Source organism: Epargyreus clarus, unplaced genomic scaffold (genome assembly GCF_041222505.1).
Source record: "Epargyreus clarus isolate Ecla_fem2 unplaced genomic scaffold, WU_Ecla_fem_2.2 ptg000027l, whole genome shotgun sequence".
NCBI classification, from domain to species: domain Eukaryota; kingdom Metazoa; phylum Arthropoda; class Insecta; order Lepidoptera; family Hesperiidae; genus Epargyreus; species Epargyreus clarus.
The window spans coordinates 893925-912323 of NW_027332234.1; the positions used below are offsets into that span (position 1 = coordinate 893925).

General features: G+C 38.5%; 1 protein-coding gene across 1 annotated transcript; it reads left to right on the forward strand.

Annotated features, from left to right (window-relative positions):
• The first annotated feature begins 24 nt into the window (after positions 1-24).
• Positions 25-17932, forward strand: LOC140753792 (AN1-type zinc finger protein 4). The gene is made up of 8 exons (XM_073088574.1): positions 25-572; positions 7965-8160; positions 9880-10037; positions 10421-10579; positions 11041-11472; positions 12083-12284; positions 12887-13172; positions 13729-17932. The coding sequence occupies exons 1-8, from the start codon at positions 392-394 to the stop codon at positions 13939-13941; spliced, it is 1827 nt and encodes a 608-aa protein (XP_072944675.1). The 5' UTR covers positions 25-391; the 3' UTR covers positions 13942-17932.
• The last annotated feature ends 467 nt before the right edge of the window (positions 17933-18399 follow it).

Below are 18399 nucleotides of genomic sequence, written 5' to 3' on the forward strand. Positions count from 1 at the left end.
TCATTCGATTAATTTGTTCTATGTTCTATAAATCTATTGTATTGTTATTATTTTCCGTTTACCTGTACTCTTCACGCATTGTGTTTTAATTTTATATATTCTGTGGTAACTAAAAAATATTTCTTTCATTCATCGCTGTGTAATATTATTTTTGTTGCTAAATAGTGTTCAAATCCGTGTAAATTTTGATTGTTTCGCTTTTTCCTTCCACTTCTCGCCTTTCGAAGTGGGACGTCCGATGTCGGTATCCAAGTTCGCGCAAACACATCTGTTTACTTCGTCATCGAGTGATTGTCCGAAAGTGTATCCATTTTATCACAGTCGAAGTGCTATAAAAATTCTTTGAATAGCGATGTGGCGCAGATAGTGAACCGTTCGTACCGCGTGTGAAATGTCACAACATGGATGCCCTGAGAGACTGTCGAACAGATCGAAGGGTTTTCAGGAAGATGGTTCGGGCCAGGCCACGATGGAGGTGCTCGTGGAGACCCTCACTGGCACGGCGTTCGAAATGACAGTGTCGCCTTCGGACACGATATTTGCGATAAAGTCCAAGATATTCAGAGTGGAAGGTGAGTGCTATTACACAACTACAGTTTCTAGACTCATGTTTATAGTGCGTCATCTCGGATCTCGAGCGCCCGACAAAGGATGTCGTTTGCTGCGTAAATCACGAGGGTTGTGTATCGTTTTGAATACGATTGTGAGACTAGGTGTTATCGCCCGTGTTTTCTCGTAGGCGTGTGTAGGTTAGTGGATAATGTCACTCCACATTATGTTCGCACTAATTGAATTCAATCTAACCTTCGCCGTTGTCACCGAGTCCAGCTGTAAATAACATGTTTATAAACTGCAGTACAAACAAAATAGATAATACTATCTTTGTTCTTTCTACAAACTTATTCAGACTTTTTCTTAGTTAATTCTCTTACTAGTGACTAATGGATAAATAGAAAGCGAAAAATATCTCACTCACAATCCTACAAGTTTTTGTAAGTGCACTTAAGAATGTATTGTTTTGTAGCATGCAATAAACAATAATGTTACATAATAAATCATTATTATATTTCACAATAATACATTAAATATATCAGCTTTTAACATGGAGTTAACTAAGTTACAGAAACTAATGGGCACTATTATTGCGCTGGGAGTCCCAATTTTGATTTGTGGAGGAAATCCTGAATCATATACAAACAGTTTATGTTTAAGCAAATTAAATTTATGATTTCATACAATTCACAGTATTATGTATAATTTTATAGTACTGTGGACCCTGTATCTAACTTTGTCACTTGGTGTCAATTTATGTGTTGACTTCCAAGGAATGTGGCCTGTGAAATTACCAAAATGAGACATTTACAATGCATTTGCATAAACAACTGTATATTATTAAAACTTCTGAAACTTGAGCAAATTTTGTCATAACTAGTTTAATATATTCTAAGCAATTCATCACTATTAGTATTAAAGTCACATAAATGGGTGTTCTGTTTTGAGAAAATCAGGTTATGTCAAATAAAAGTCACCTTAAATAAGGCTTCTTAAAATTTGTCTAAATAATATTTACTTGACAAAAATAGTTTAAGTTGCAACATTTTGACTGTGGTATTTATAAATATAAGACCAAAGTTAATATATTCTGTTTCTTGGAATAGGTGTTGGTGGGTATTTCCCACTTCATTGGCGGTTTTGTTTTCCTTGTATGGATAACTTTCTTCTTGCATAGATAATGAATATTATATGTAGACAATAATCTACCTTGCCACTATACATGTTGGAGTAGCATGGTGGAGTATCAGACCTCCCCAGGAGTTGAAGGAGATCAGTGGCCAGCGGCGGGACAAAAAGTAGATCGCAGCCAATGGAGATAATGTCAGTTTGTCTATCTATTGTCAGTGAAACCACTGAAGGCAATTTCCATTTATAGAATCTTTCATAGTACCAATTGTAAGAAATTACACAACATATAGAGTACATACAAATTTAAAAATTAAAAGTATAGGTAATAGAACTGTGAAATAATGTTAGATATTTTTTTTTTCAAAATTGTATTAAATTGGGCTTTGGATAGTGTAATAAATCCTCACTGAATGCTAATGAGAGTGATAATACAGAAGGTAATGTAATAAATACATTCTATTATTTGGCATTTACATTCCAAAAAATCTTCACACTTTAGTTTTAGTATTGATTATCTGTATTCTGTATCTTTCAACACACACATCATAGTCTGGTAACTGATTGCAGTTGAATACTAACATATTATTAAATATCAGTGGAACAGTGTTGCCAAGAAATACCACTTATTCCCACAAGGTATATAACAATTTATTAGCCATAAAGAGCCGTGCAGTTTAGTGAACAAGTGATCTTTTGTGACGGTGAGGGCAGAGTGATCTTTGATTAAATTACACTGTGACTCATACATTCCTCCTAGTGGATAATTATTGTTTGTTCACGTTTATTGATGCGTGACAATCTATGTGCTATACCTTTTGTAGGTGATATTTTACTTATTTATTATGTATAAATAACGTATGTAAACTAACGCACATAGGCCAGGCCACATTTGTGGAATTCTTTACATAACAATTATTAATATAATTTGTATTGATTTTTTATTTTGAAATCAAAGCCTACATGACACATTACATCCTAAACTTGTTATCAATTTTAAATACATTGCACACAATATATGACAAAAACATAAATTATAATAACTTTCCTGTTTGTTTATTCATTTGTGAATTATTAAAGTTCAAAGTTTTCATAAGTTATAGACTCTAGCATATTAAAAATGAATATAATAAATACTGTCTTCTATGACAAACCAATCATTTTAGGTACTTTACATACAATCAATTATGCACAAAATTTGATCCTGATTATTGTATACCTGGTCAAGTCATTTTATCGGGCTTGACCTGACCAAGGATTGAAGCTACTGAAGCTAAAGATAGAACCTACAGAACAAACCGATATAGTACCCACAATGTTGTATTGTCATTGGCATTTTAGAACAATCTAGAAGCTAGCAGGTTTTTTAAAAGGGTTGATTTTATGATAAAATTGTATTTACCACAATAGCTATCTTTATGGGAACCACATACAGAATTAAATGTTGTTTGTGTCAACCACACAAAATGCATTGTGCCATTAATGTTATCATTACAGTGGTTTGTACCTAACTGATAGGACAAGATTGTTGACAATTATGTATTGTTGCACCTTGCTTCATCATGCTCTTTGGTGCAATTATCCATTCGTAGTCGACAGTATAGACAACCCAAGAGCATGGACACCTATACTCAATCCCAAATAGAATTAAAGTCCTCCTTAAGGCCAGTTATGTTATTTTTTATGAGCACCAATTTGGAACACCTTGTATATCTCTTGAATCAGTTTTCAGACCAGAACACAACAATGCTTGTCATTTTTGCTATTAAGTAGGTGTGACAGTAGTGCTCCATGAGTTGATACACAAAGCTTTTTTGTACCTTAGTTACAGTTGCAAACTTATTTTGTTCTATGTTGCTTAATTTTAAATGAGTCTGATGAACATTTGAAACATAGCAGTTCATTATCAAATGGTAAATACATTTCATACTATTCGGGTTCAAAATATCCTGTTTACAATTGGTGACCATTCATTAAATTTATTTTTGGATTTGGTTACTATTTCAGAATACTAATTTGAATACCATATATAAACAAATACAATTAAAGAAACACTAATATTTTTAGAATTGGAACTAAAACTCATTACTAAGTAAAATCAAATCCAGAATCTCTTTTAAAAAGTGTAGTCTTCACTGTGTCGTAAATCAATATTTATTAATTCCACATTTCATTTGAACAAAATATCATACTTTAATTATTATATAGTGTCTAATCCGACTGTTTATCGCAAAGAAATACGTTCGTAGTGTGCGCGCGCCTTTAGATCGATACAGATATCTCTCTTTGACAGGTGATTTTGTTTTTAAAACTGTGAGTAATCGCTCGAGCCATTTTTACGCAAAGGTCGTTGTGATTTGGTACAATATTCCGCTGCGTTGAATATGTGCCAAAACTGCCAAAACAGCTGTCCTTAGTTGTGGGCGATCGGGGAATCGAAGCATCACGACTATGTTTGATCCGCGGTTTTGTCTGTGTTCCGTATTTTTTACTAATTATGGACTTTTACGGCGCAGCTCACGTTTACATTTTCCAATGCATAAGACATAATAGAAAATATCCACGGGCGGCTGTACCTATCGATAAACTTTGCAACTATGCATAAATATAATAGAAAAGTCTGTGGTGTCATAATAAATTGTAATTTCTAAGCTCCGGCACATAAAAAACAGTTTGATGCTTTTTATTGATTAGAGAGTCTCATTCACAGGGAAATATTAATATTTGTACTACATATTTGCACCATCGTCATCTACCCATTTCTGCCACTCCTGGGCACAGAAGCTTCAAGTGTATAAATTTTCCCAGGATATTTTCATACACCGTTAATGCAAGTGATAATTAATTCGTAATACGCATATAATAAAATTATAATGCCCACATAAGGTCGCAAGTCAGAGGTGCGTTTCTGAAGTATTTAAATCCTTGATTCTCAACTTAAGGAGTTTAAAGTTAAAACTATTAGACTGTGGAAAAAATACACGGAAGTGCTTGCAAATCGAGTTGAAAATCGCATAATGTCGACCTCAATATACATCGAATACCAATAATCTAAATAATATGTACTTATATGGAAACCAACCGGTGGCTACGTCATTTGACGCATGAATCAAACACATGACCACATAGATATGCACGCGTTTTTCCCACGATTGCAGTCAATTTGTGACGTTATTGCTGTATGTACGTAGAAGGAAAATTAATAACTCGTACAATATTTAGTTATGCCTGAAAATGTATTAACAAATGTAAATTGGATGTGGTTTGTTTTTGTATTGGGCTCTTAAGAATGGAAACGTATAGACTGCTTTGGTCCTCGTAGTCGTCAGGGCTATTATTGGGCTCAGGGCTACGTCTTTTTTTTCATGCACTGACTGCTTCCTGCATCCTGGTGGCTCCGTTATTTATACAAAAAATAATACTTAATCCACCACACTTTGTTTCCAAAAATGTGTATCTTTTTTGTGAAACCTCCAAATAGTTACCCGACACACCCAGCGAGTCTCGATCGATCAGATACGCGGAAGTGAATCTTAATTAGCTGAGAAAATTTCACCTCGACCACACGTCAAACCGCTTGTTTGTGGAGTGACATCATTGCATATTTAGTGCATTTTCCCGCGATTGCTATCGCGTCGCTCGTATAATTTGTTAGCCAAATTAGTTCGGTATATGACGTAATGTTAGGTGTTTAATCTATACAATATACATGTACTTTATTTAATCAAACTTACTCTAGCGCTGATTACTATTGAGCGTAGAAGCATTGGAAGCACAGGATTTTCGTTTTATATATGACGCTGGGGTCTAAAAAGGATTTTGGATAATTAAACCCCTTAGGATGCTATTGTAATAATATAAATGTAATTGCCTGATAGTTATTTGGAAATGTATTTATTTATTTATTAAAGTATGCTAACAATGGTGCTCATATACGTAGGATCTTATTTTTCAAAAGTCTTAATTGATTTTACTTAAACTCTTACTTAAAGATGGAATTTTAAGAAAGCCATCTAGGTTATTATTAAATCACATAGACTACTGTTTAAACTGAACTTATTTAGGATATCTGCATAAAGAAATGTAATTTTTAAATGTTTTGATGTAAGATGCGCCAGACGCTTCTCTCATACAATAATCTGTAGTGAGTGTCCTCCGACGGACGGATAAAGATCAAAGATAAGATTAAGATTGCTTCCTTAGTTAAGATGTCTGGTAATACATTATATTTGCTACACCTGACGCGACAAACCGTCAAGCAATGTATAATTTGTTTAAGATAACACTGATTAGACAATTATATAAATGTATGTAGTATTTATTAACCTGGTGGAACCACCATACCGGTGTCGATGAGAGTTCTGGGTTCGATCCCTGACCAGGAATACATGTAGATATACTTTATGTCGTGCTTCGTGTTCCGGGAAAACGTTGCGCCGTTGGTACTGGTTGTTATCATTGCAGTGATTAACCTTTTCCAAGGACTTATGGGCGGTTCGTAGTCATCCGATAATTCGTGCATGGCAACTCACATCTCCCTTCTCTACTTGTAAAAAGAATGGGTGTCTAGCAGTAAAACATAATGAGTGTCGCAGACAACCTTGAAAATGCCCTGCTAACCTCTATTAAGACATACCTAATGTCCACACCAACACCGGCTGACCTTTCGAGAAATAAAATCCGGGACCACAAATACAAACACTTGAGAATAAAAGTGCAATGTTGTGTTCGTATGTGAATGATGGTGAGAGTCAGTTTTCACTTGGCCTTGCTCCAATCAAGTGAATCATGTGGAGTGGCTACGCGGCACATGCGTGACTCTTTACGTAACACACTAAATAGACTTATTAAGCGGCAATAGTTATGTAACGTAAATTCGTCACTATTTGTACGATATGCAGGTATAACGTAAATTCGTCACTAGTTGTGCGATATGCAGGTATAGAAAAATATAGACTCCCAATACAAGTATATAAATCTTATAATACCTACGAGTATTACATTTTACGGCGTCTCTTTTATTACCCAATCAGCGGCAGTCTTCCAATCTTGTAGCAGTTGCAGCCAATCAACGTACCGCGACGAGTTGATAAACAGTTTTTATATTAAAATATTTTTGTAGTAGAAGTATAGAGCATACAGCATACATGATGGTAGGTGGCTACTTCCGCCCAAGCACATCTGTAGGCAACCCCATGTAAGATTAGATTCTAACTTGAGGTCGGCCACAGATGCATTGCTACCCTTGAGGACTAAGTTGGAATGCTTCCTTGCCCACACCCTTCAAATCAAAACACATCAACGCTTAAGACTGTTATTATTTGGCAAGAATCTGTTTGGCCACGTCACGAAGGATTCTACCACGTTCGTTTGTTACTTTGAGTTCATTTTCGCCCCAATTTTAATTATAAATATATTTTTGTCTGTCAAATATCAGACGACAATTTCGACAAATAATCATAATTATTGTTACTAATAATACCGATCGGAAAATTATCATGATTATTTATATTTATTTCGTCTTTGCAGTAGTATAGTGTAGTTCTATAGTTTCGCATTTCTTCTTGTAATTGAGTCGTCTGAAACCCGAGCCAAGTAGTTGCGTTGAACGTAAGACGTGCGGCTTGTATCGTTTACGTATTTATTATTATACGTTGTATGTATTCAATACAGTATGACGTTGTAGCTACCGCTGCTAGTAAGTTAGCAACCCAATATGGTTTTATATTACGCCTAATTCCACGTTAATATGTAAAGAGGGCCTAATTTAGGTAGATCTAATTAGTCTGTTATTACTTTTTGGCTTTGGCACAAATTACAATTCAATTCGTGGATTCTTTGTATTTATTTTGTTTGTTTTATAGGGCAGTTACACGGAACAATTTGGGATGTGTGTACAACCTAATTTCGTCAGCCTCTATTCGTAATCGCACGTCCAGATACATGACAAGCTGTCATTCTTACTTGATAATTGATAGATATTACTTTAGGTTTACGTTTTCCTTCTACCATCTATTTATATATTCCTATATGTATGAAACTAATGAATCTGCGCAACTCGGTGCCGCAACAGCATATAGTGTGCAAACCGCTAGAAAAAGCTGTTTTTAAACGACTTCGAAAATGAGGAGGCTTTATGTTACGGCTATATGATTTTTTTACTACAATTTAATGAATAAATCTAAGAAGAAGAAAAATGTTTTTAATCCACTTGAAAAAAGAAGGGACTTCTCAATTCGGTTGCATTTTTTGTCTAAAATAATGAATGACTCCAATGTGCCCAGGTATCCCGGTATCGCAACAGCACCTGGTGTACAACCTGCGCGAGCTGGAGGACTCGCTCTCCCTCCGCGAGCACGCGATCGGCGACGGCGCGCGGCTCCGCTTGGTGGTGGGGCTCCGCGGCGGGCCCGTCGCCACGCGCCGCCTGCCGCCGCCGGAGCCCTGGCGCGACATCGAGAGACTGCTGCACTCCAACAGGTGATCAGTGGTTGCTTTTTGTTTTTGATGTGACGACCCCCGCGGTGAACCGGGCGTCGAGACATAGAGCGGTTGCTGCACTCCAACAGGTGATTAGTTAATAGTGGTTGTTTCTTATTTAGCTACCCATGTGGTGGAGCGGGCGCCATATTGATTTGCGTGCAGAAGGTCTCGGGTTCGAGCCCTGGTCAGACAGTTATCTAAATGATGAATTTAGATGTTTCTGGGTCTGGGTGTTTGTGTATGTATCTTATGTGTTTACTCACGACACATGGAATCGTAGTGTGGGGTTGTGAGCGTAGAAAGCTTCTTGTTTTTCAATTGGAGTAGCAAACGAGATTGCAGACCACCTAACTTGATAGTAAGTGTATACTGCCGCCCATGGACGTATGTGATCAACATCAGATTAGATAAGATTCCTACCTAAGGTTAGCTACAGATGCTACCCCTGAGAACTTAGTTGGATCGCCTCGGATAAATACGTCTCCCTTATAAATAAGCATGGTGTTAGTGCCTCCAGTGTCAAACCACAGAGGTTTCTACAACTTTGAAAGTTATTTATGATTCTAATACTAAATCTACGCCGAATCTAATACTAAATTTACGAAGAAAAATGACAATTTGTGAAGGTCATGGTATGAGTATACTTAGTAAAGCAACTAATGTTAAATATTTTAATTAGATGCGTTATACTAATTTCACGTTTTCATTTTAACATAGTTATGCATTTGGAGCATTGTAAATTATTCAAATTATATACCAATTTGTTTATATTCATTTAATGTAATTATCGGTGGGACTTTGTAGCACTTTCGTACATTGTATCACTTGTGCTTTTTTAACTGTTGACGTTTTTAATGCAAACATAATGCTATTAATCATTAACATGTAGCTTAATCGATCCTAAAGTGCCGGCACGCCATTATAATACGTGTTTCGAATTGAAGTTTTTAGATCGAACGTTTTTGAGCGCAGACCATTGCTCCATTGCTTGATAGGTCATATTAAATAAACCTTAGTTATAGTGCACTCCAAACTTCTAGTCTGCTCTGAAGTTCTTGCGTGCAGGTGCACTCGGAGAGCCAATGCGGTCTAACTCGTCTAACACAACTTTTTTTTTATAATATGTAGTAGCAGACCAGCATGCAGTCCATCTGATGGTAAGTGGCTACTGCTTCCCATGGACATCTGTAATTGACCCCAGTTAGGATTGGATATTCGTACCTGAGCTCGGCTACCGATGTGCCGCTACCCCTGAGGACTAAGCTGGAACGCCTCGGAAAACTAAATCTCCCTTACCACACCCTTCAAACCAGAACACTTAGCGCGCTTAACATTGCTGTTACGAGGCAGAAAAAGGTGTGGCGGTGGTGCCGCCGAAGTCGAACCACAAAGGGTTCTACCACCTTCAAAGCAACAACAAGCATATACTCCGTAGCAACGTATTGGTACACTAACGCAGCTATGTGGAGTAAAACTGCTAATCCGTTTTGAATATAGAACTTAATCGCGTCGCTATAGCAAATTGTATGACTACACCTGCACGGAACAACTGAGCGGACTAGTTTGGCGATAACTATACCCGTGAGCGAAAGCGGGCAGCGGCCAGGTGCCTGGGACCCGCGCTGTCTTCGTCCCGCTAATATCTATATATATTCGGAGCGGACTAACAGTTTGGCTCGAACTATACCAATGTAATATTTACTATTATATTTGCAGAGATGAGGGTGAGTGGAGCGGCGGCGGCGGGGGCGGTGGGGGCGGCGGTAGCGGCTGCAAGGTGACGGTGCTGGTGTTCCGCGAGGGCGAGCGCGTCAACATGGTGCGCGTGCGGGAGAACCGCGACGGGACGTACTCGCCGCTGGACCACGCCAAGTGTGAGTTGCTATCTTCAAACGTATGTTGGAAGTACATAGTGTGTCTTCCTCAATATAAGGGGAGATGTCATTGATGTTACCTTAGGCTTAGTCGGTAATGTGACGCCAATTTATTAACTGACCATGCGCAATAGTTTATTCTTGGACAACCAAACAAACAAGAACCATAGAGACACTGACACTTATTTTTTATATACATTTTATTTATGATCTGGGTAATATTTTGTTTGTGTCAGTATCTTAAATTTTCATTCTGATTTTTATCCTGATATACTGTTCACATCCACAAAATGACATTTTGGACATATGTGGTTTTGAAATGACATCTTAATTTTTGTGGAGTACAATCTTTTATCTTATCAGTCCGGTGTTTGTGTTCTCAGGTTCAACAGAATCGTCCTCGCTGACACACCTGCTGGAGTCGGAGCCGGACGACGGGCTCTCGGGCTCGTTGCAGGAGAACGCCGTGACCATGGGCAAGATGCTGGACCTGCGCCGCCGCATGGAGAACCTGTCCGTGCGCCGCCGCGGGGACAGGAACGGTAAGGGATACCTTATTGTTCTTTGAATGAAATTGAGAGATTGCTTGCAATATGATGATGATGGAAAAATTGTGGCGAAACAATGACTACTAAAAACTCACGAAGCGATTTTAAAACGCAAATGCGTGCGAACACGTAACTGTTGATTTGTTTTAAAACATCAGACCGTAGTTTTGTGCACTCGTTGTTGTTGCGGAGGTGCCCCGCAAGCTCGATGGTGCGCTGGAAACTACAGACAATATTTATTCATTTGGAACTGTAAAAAATAAATAGATTGAGTAAGAGCTTTTTAATTTTAGATTATAGTTTTATATTTAATATCAGTTAGACTGTAAAATTAGCAGAAGTTCTGCTCCCTGAAAATATCTGGACATTTTTTGGATTCTAGAAGAGAAATGAATTCTAGCGACACGTCATACTACTAATGACAATTATACAAACTTAATTTTGTTTTTCAACAGACAAGCATGACATACAAAAGACGAGGAGCGAGGAGACCCTATCCGTCCCTAGTTTGTTAGACGACGCCGGCATCGAGCCGTTCGCGAACAGAACGTACACGCCATACTCCGAAGTGGAGGACAACTTCGCGCCGCTCTATGACGGCAACTATACTAGATACGACTACGATTGCTCGTTCGCTGACCGGTACACCCTGCTACCACCGATAGGAACCAGGACAGACTCAGATCAGTCAATCCAAGATGCTGTAGCCGATGAGAGGCTGAAGCTGTCCGATGCACTCGCCGGGTCAATTTTAGTCAAAGCCAGAGAAAGCAGGGACGATGAAGCGGCTATTCTTGAGGAGTGCCTTGACAGCGAGGACTGTATACGGCAGGACTCGCCGCAGCTGACCGCTAAGAATCTAGCTCCCATACCTACTGCTGAGTATGGTATGATTATTTTGTTTTTATTTATTTGTATGTGTATAACAGTGAACTAGTTGCTATTGATAATCCTATTATCATCAATATTCTATCCTATTATAATGACATATATAGTGTAGCAATTAGCATGCCGATCTGTTACGCCTAGGGCCTAAACCTTACTCCTAAACCTGAAATAGGTTTGAATCTGACCCAGGCATATCTGATAATTAAAATATAATTTATTTTCAAATTTTCCTTCTATGTTTGGACGTTTTTATGTATGTCGATTGCTCAAAGTGGAGATTTCTAGTATGGGCCTGTGAGTGTGGAAGATAGAATTAGTACAGTTGAATAGGGGACATACCGCTACTGTCTTTTTCTATTGTGAAGCAGTTTTTGCGTTTCAGTGAAATTGCATCCACACCCTTTTCCTACTACGTTGACCTACATTTGTGGCGATCATTTTGGAAGCGGCAACATATCTATGATTGGCTTCAGATTACCCCACTTCCATATGAAGTCGACTGCATCATATGCAGCATTACCCACATTAGGTGTAGTGCACGCTCGCTTACTCAGCCTTTATTAATATTTGGTGTTTAAAATTTGTTGATAGCATATTTTTGGTCCCCAGGTCCGCTGGTGGGCGGCGAGGCGGGCGGCTGGCGCGCGCGCGCGTTCGGCTCCGGCTCGCAGCTCGCGGCGCGCGGCCCGCACGCGCGCTCCGCCTCCGCGCTGCACGTGCGCGCCGCCAGACCCGCGCCCAGACCGCCGCCGCTCTCCGACGCGCTGTTCTCCTCCTCAACGTCGGATCTGGAGAAGCTGAAGCGGAACAGGTGCTGGTTGATTTCATACTGATTACACGTAAACATTTAAATATATAATAACTGCGTTGCGATTATGCAACGAGCCGCGTATTTCGGCGTTGTAATGAAATAAATACTTGTTGAAAACCCTTTAGTTTGTCTTTAGCTAGTGGCAGTATAAGACCTAAATTTTATGTGGGCAAAATACATTTTGCGGGGCCCCCTGCCACAATCCAATGTAAACAATGACGGACTCAGGTCGTCGGGGGCCTAGGGAGCCCAGGCCTTTCCTAGGGGTCTCTGCCCCTAATCTTAAAAGTTGATTTGACATAGTTTTCAGAGATGGGTACATTCCATTTACCGTTTTTTTTCATTGCCAGCCAAAGGCGTAAAGCCCCCCGGAGGCGCGACGCCATGGGTGGTGGCCCACGTCGCCCATGCCTTACGCCGACTCTATCTTTAGCATACTTTTTTAACAACAATTAAAGAGACAATTTTATAAGACAAGATGCATGGATTTTTTTTTTCTGATGAACAACATACTTAAAATAGCAAAAAAAAAATACGAATTCGAAATCAAAACTTAATGTGTAATTGTTAGTTTAATTACCATATTACATTACCGCTTCCAGAATCTTGCCAGCGCTGAGCCGGCACCGCAACCGCGAGCACCTGCACTTGAGCGACGAGGGGCTGGACCTGTCGCCGCCCGCCCTCGCGCCCGCCCCCGCGCCCGGCCCCGCCCCCGTCCCGCCCTCCCGCGGCCTGCACGCCGTCGGCAGCGAGCGCCGCCAGCGCCGGATAGACAAGATCGCCGAGATGGACGCGTCAAGACTCTTCCGCTTTGAAGATAAGGAGCCGCCGCCGCCACCGCCCCCGCCCGCCCCGCAGCCACAGCCAGAAGTGGTGGTCGAGAAGGTAATTGATGGATTTATTTTACTTCTGATAATGATGTCTTCATAAATGAGGGAATCATAATAGAATTATTGATAAACGGAAAAATCTAATAGGTAATATGATAATAGTTTCGCAAATAAAGTTTAAATTTTTAATTGTGACACTACATTTAGAAATTATTTTGTGTTATTATTTTGTAATTTTTTACTATTCATTTATAATTATAATAAATACAAGCCAAAGTACAATGCTTGTATTTATTATAATTGCTTTGTTAGGTTAGGCTAAAATATCTGTAGTGGTGTTATCGAAATTTTACCAGAAAAAAATTGTGATCGACGTATTTTATATGACTTGCAATTCTATGTAACCTAAATACCACAACCATATAGAATATTATTAATTTGCCCCTAAAATTTACGCGTAAAATGTTCTTAATACTGTATTATTTTTGGTCGTATAAGATTAGGTTAAGTAGTAACATACGAATTAAGCATACTGTATAACTAACAAATTATATGGGTCATCAGTTGCTTAAAATAATAAGTTATTATTATTTCATATGTTTCTGTGACAGCAAACGGTGGGCAAGTTGCGCGTGCGTTGCGGCCTGTGCAGCAAGCGGCTGAGCATCGCGACGGTGCACACGTGCCGCTGCGGCGCCACGTACTGCGCGCCGCACCGCTACGCGGAGGTGCACGGCTGCGCGTACGACTACAAGGCGGCCGCGCCCGCGCTGCTGCGCGCCGCCAACCCGCGCGTGCGCGCGCCCAAGCTGCCCGAGATATAGGCGCCGCCCGCCGCGCCGCGGGCCACGCCCCACTGCGACGGGTCACGTGACGCGCGCCGGTGCCAGAGGCCACGCCCCGCCGCGACCGGTCACGTGACACGGGCGCTCACATCGGGCGCCGGCGCCACAGGCTACGCCCTATTGCTACGGGTCACGTGACCACCGCCCTCCCATCGCGCGCCGGCGCCATAGGCCACACCCCACTGCAACCGGTCACGTGACTACAGCGCAGACGGAACGAGCTATGACAACGGCGTCGCCCATGAAGGAGTGCGTCAAATGATATCGTCGTGGTCGCGAGTGCGTGCAGTTTGATCAGGCATGCCCGTACGTCAACCAAGTGGTGATAGTACAACCGCCACTGCTCCAGTACTGCCAATGGGAGTTCCGTCAGACTGCGTACGAGTGGATGCAACGCGGTCATATCACGCTCCGTCAAGTGGAGTACTAATGTGTGGGGTAAAGGTGCGTCGAGTGATGCGGTCGGGGGTGGCCGTCCCGCGGGGTGTTTTAGTTCAGTGTAGCTGTGTATTTGGGATTGGGTCGCGTGTGATTCACAAAGGTTTTTGCCAATTTCTGCCATTATATTTCATTATTCTATACTATAAGTATTATTACGTAATATAACACCAATATGATATTTAAATCTCCAAGCTTTATAGACTAAAATTCAAATCTTTTACATTTTAACATAAAGTTTGATCCTACTCAAAGTTGCCTTATTAAAACGACGATTAAAATAATATACATATATTACGATTATAGTCTAAATTAGGATATTCTAACTTGCCTTTAAATAACAATCACGCGTGATCCCAATCCCAGCGGAGTGTGTGATATCGGACGGTTAGATTTGTTGATATTTGACATTAACGTGAAGTGTCTTACTCGCTGTAACGTCGTTAACCGACATAGTTCCCTGTTTACTACGGTTTGTTACTATTAGCCGGTCGCGCGGACGTTTTTTTGCCTATCCATTATATCAATTTACTTTAAATTGACCAAAAAAATTGTAAAATCCACATTGATAACTACAAAAAATGTAAAGGTTTATTTTTTGTCATTTGAATTATTGTATCTACAGTCTGTAATGATTTTGCGGCGGGATCGCTTTCTTGTAAAGTTCCTTCACTTTAGGTTTTAGAAAATACTTCATGCATCGAAATATAAAAAGTGTTCAAGTTATGATATTATATAATTAAATTTTTATTTCTACTTTCATAGTATACAACTATTATGCTGTCTTGAAAAATATATATTATCTTGTTATATTTCAAATTAAATAAAAACGGAGATAGATATGCAATAGGTCATAATAACATTTATTTTGGCTTCAGCGATAACAAAAAAGTTGCGCAGACAGTGGCGGGAAGTGCGGCGATTGGTGCATAAAATGTGTTCGTAATTCAAATATTTCAACTACCTCTGAAGTTCGAATTTGTCTGCAGCCATTTTGAGCGCAAGCACACTAGTTGTATTTCGATGGATATTCTTTGTATAGTATATTTTATAGGATTGTTGTTTCTTACCATACAAACTAATGTTCCTATTTTAACTATTTTGGATGGTAGGGAACTCTCTTCGAACGGACTTACTTATTTCGAGTTTCGACGCCTACCAGGACAATAAAATGAAAAAAACCTCCGCGCGACCTTATACTACACATAAATGATAATTATTGTATTTTATATTCACATTTAAATATTCGGGGCGATGGAAATTAATATTGATGAAATTATTCATAATCGCTATTGGATGTTCTTGTATTTTTTTCTTAGTGTTGCACTAATTCTCTGGCTCTTGGTAGAACAAGTGTATGGAATATTGCCGTCCTATATAGAGGTAGTTTATCATAGGTGTTGTTACCGTTGTTGAATTGAATTTGAATAAGTTTGATATTAGAATTACGGTATTAATGACTAACTTAAAAAAAATTAACGAAAAATTAAAACTGACTGTTATAGTATATATATTAACGGATCAATCAGTATTCTGATGTCGGAAGGGCCAATTCAAGTAAATTATACGCCTTACATGTTGATTTTGTAATTTAAACGTATATACTGTATTGTTCTGCCAAGGGTGCACATTGTATATTCGAAGCCGATGTTGGTTGCATTCTGCTGTACTCTGCGATGATAGGTCTGAACGGGCGATGTGATACAATGGTCGTCTTATTCTGTCACAGGGGCGCCACCAAACATGTAACAACACAGTCCAAGTATCTAAAATATACTCCTTTTAAACGATGGGTAATATATCTTTACATAGAGGCTAGGAAAAGCCACGCCTACGTATATTGTAGAGTGATTCCGAAAGCCAATCAGGCTACAGTCCCGCATTAACGTACCTTATCACAATCTTATAGATATGAAAAATTAAAGGAGTCTTTTTGACACCTTGTTTACTTTCAGAGTTGATTGGCACAAGAAGAGTTAAAACCACCACATTCTTTAAAGAATAAGCCCCTATGCATTATTGGACAACCTGGTTTATGTAATTGTTTTAACTTGTTCAATTATCGTCTATTTGCACATGAAGATGTTGCAATAGTCTTTTTATAGCTCGCATGGTTTTTGCTATGGGTTCCTTAAATATTAGAAGTGTTTTCAAATAGTATTTGGTAGAATTGAAGGGTCGTAAATCGTAATCAAAGCATATTGCAACATTTGACACGCTACGTCGCTCGTTTCGACGTAAAATTAAAATTAAAACGCGTAGATTAAAATTCACAAAGGCTGCCATTTTCATATAAAAACAAAAATATTCGAAAATAGATACATATAATTTACTATTATACAATTTATTTCAGCAGAATGTACCCTTTGGTGCGGTTTGGAAATTTCGTAATAAAATATATTAAAATAAATAACGCCTGTTACTATTAATAATTATAATTATTATTGTCGATTCAAGGCGGGCGCTCGCACGATTTTAACGTGTAAAATTCCCGCGAGCCGCGCGCGGAGTCAAACGAATTGTGATACATTGACCTAATGTAAGATTAAAATGTTAGTAGTCGTCTGCCATGTGTGTGTTTCGTTTTTTCGTAATGAAATATTAATTGAGAAAAATTATCAAAAAAAAAGAAATAAATATATAAATAAAATAATAATTATTACTATAAATACTCTGTAACGCCCTTAGTTAATTATGGAGGTGCTTTGTTTTGTGCTAGATCAATATGGTTTCTATAATATTTTGTTGTATATTACATTGTAACACTAGATTAATTGATGCTTATTACGTTTTTTTTTAATAACGCGGTCTGTGGTTTGTGACGACGGATCCTGTTATCTAGCTCCTTTATCTGTGAGGATATGTTTAACCTGTAGTCGTAATTGGTATTGTAATTGTGCGTAGTGGTCCACGGTTGCCGGCGTGTCCCGAGCCTCAGCGTGCTAGGGCGACTTTGTTGATGATTGTGGGCATCATGGGCCATCGTGGGCCACGGTTCCCTAGAGCCACAATAGATGTACGTTTGTTGCACGCCACTGTTAACGCCGGACGGTTGTTGTGAAATATATATTTTTGTATCGGTTATGTATTGAGAGCATTCTAATTATTTCACGAATAAGCCATAGTCATACTTTAGGATTAATATACACGGTTGGTTATCTAACAAATAAAGTATGTTTCACAAAATCTGGGTTTATTGTTGATTTTAAACTTCAGCTCCTTAACCTAATTTCCTTTTAAATTACTCAAAATCCGAAGAGCATTTTCTTACAAAATATTTGGCCAAGAGTATTAAAATAATCCAATTTTATATAGGTAATAAATATTGTCATTAATACTGCTAATGTTCAAAATATATTAAATGCCGTAATATAGGAAATACTAACGAATGTTAATATATAAAATAGCAACCGTTCGGCGTCTCGCTCTATTGGTTTCGTAACTATTTTAAGTTTCTAGATATGTTTTATTTTATTTGGGAGAAGTTTTTGGCTGATTTCGAAAATAAATATTTATAATGCGAAAGCGATAACATGTATTCATTTTAATCTTACAAAACAGACTTCCTATAATATTCTACATATATACTTACAAAAATTTTGGCTAACATGAAAGTTATATTTTAATTTTATTTTTACACAATGCTATACAGTAGCCTTATATATAGGAAAATTTAGTTGCAGTATTTACCTAATATTTTCTCAAGTTTTGATTTTAAGCACAGAAACTAACTTAGACTTCTATAAATAAAAATTAAAATAGTACACACAGGTGTGTGTTGGTAAACTGTTTGACAGTGTGGTTAGGACAATATTTCTAATGTTGTTTCATAATACATTGATTAATGTTATGACATTCGATATTAGATAATATTAATAATCATTTATCACTTAATATAAATTAAGAATGGCTGGGTAGAAAGGATATCTTTTGAGGTCGTAATGATTCTTCCACCTTCCTGTGTGAGAGCCGCAGATGTGAAGATTATGAGGATGATCC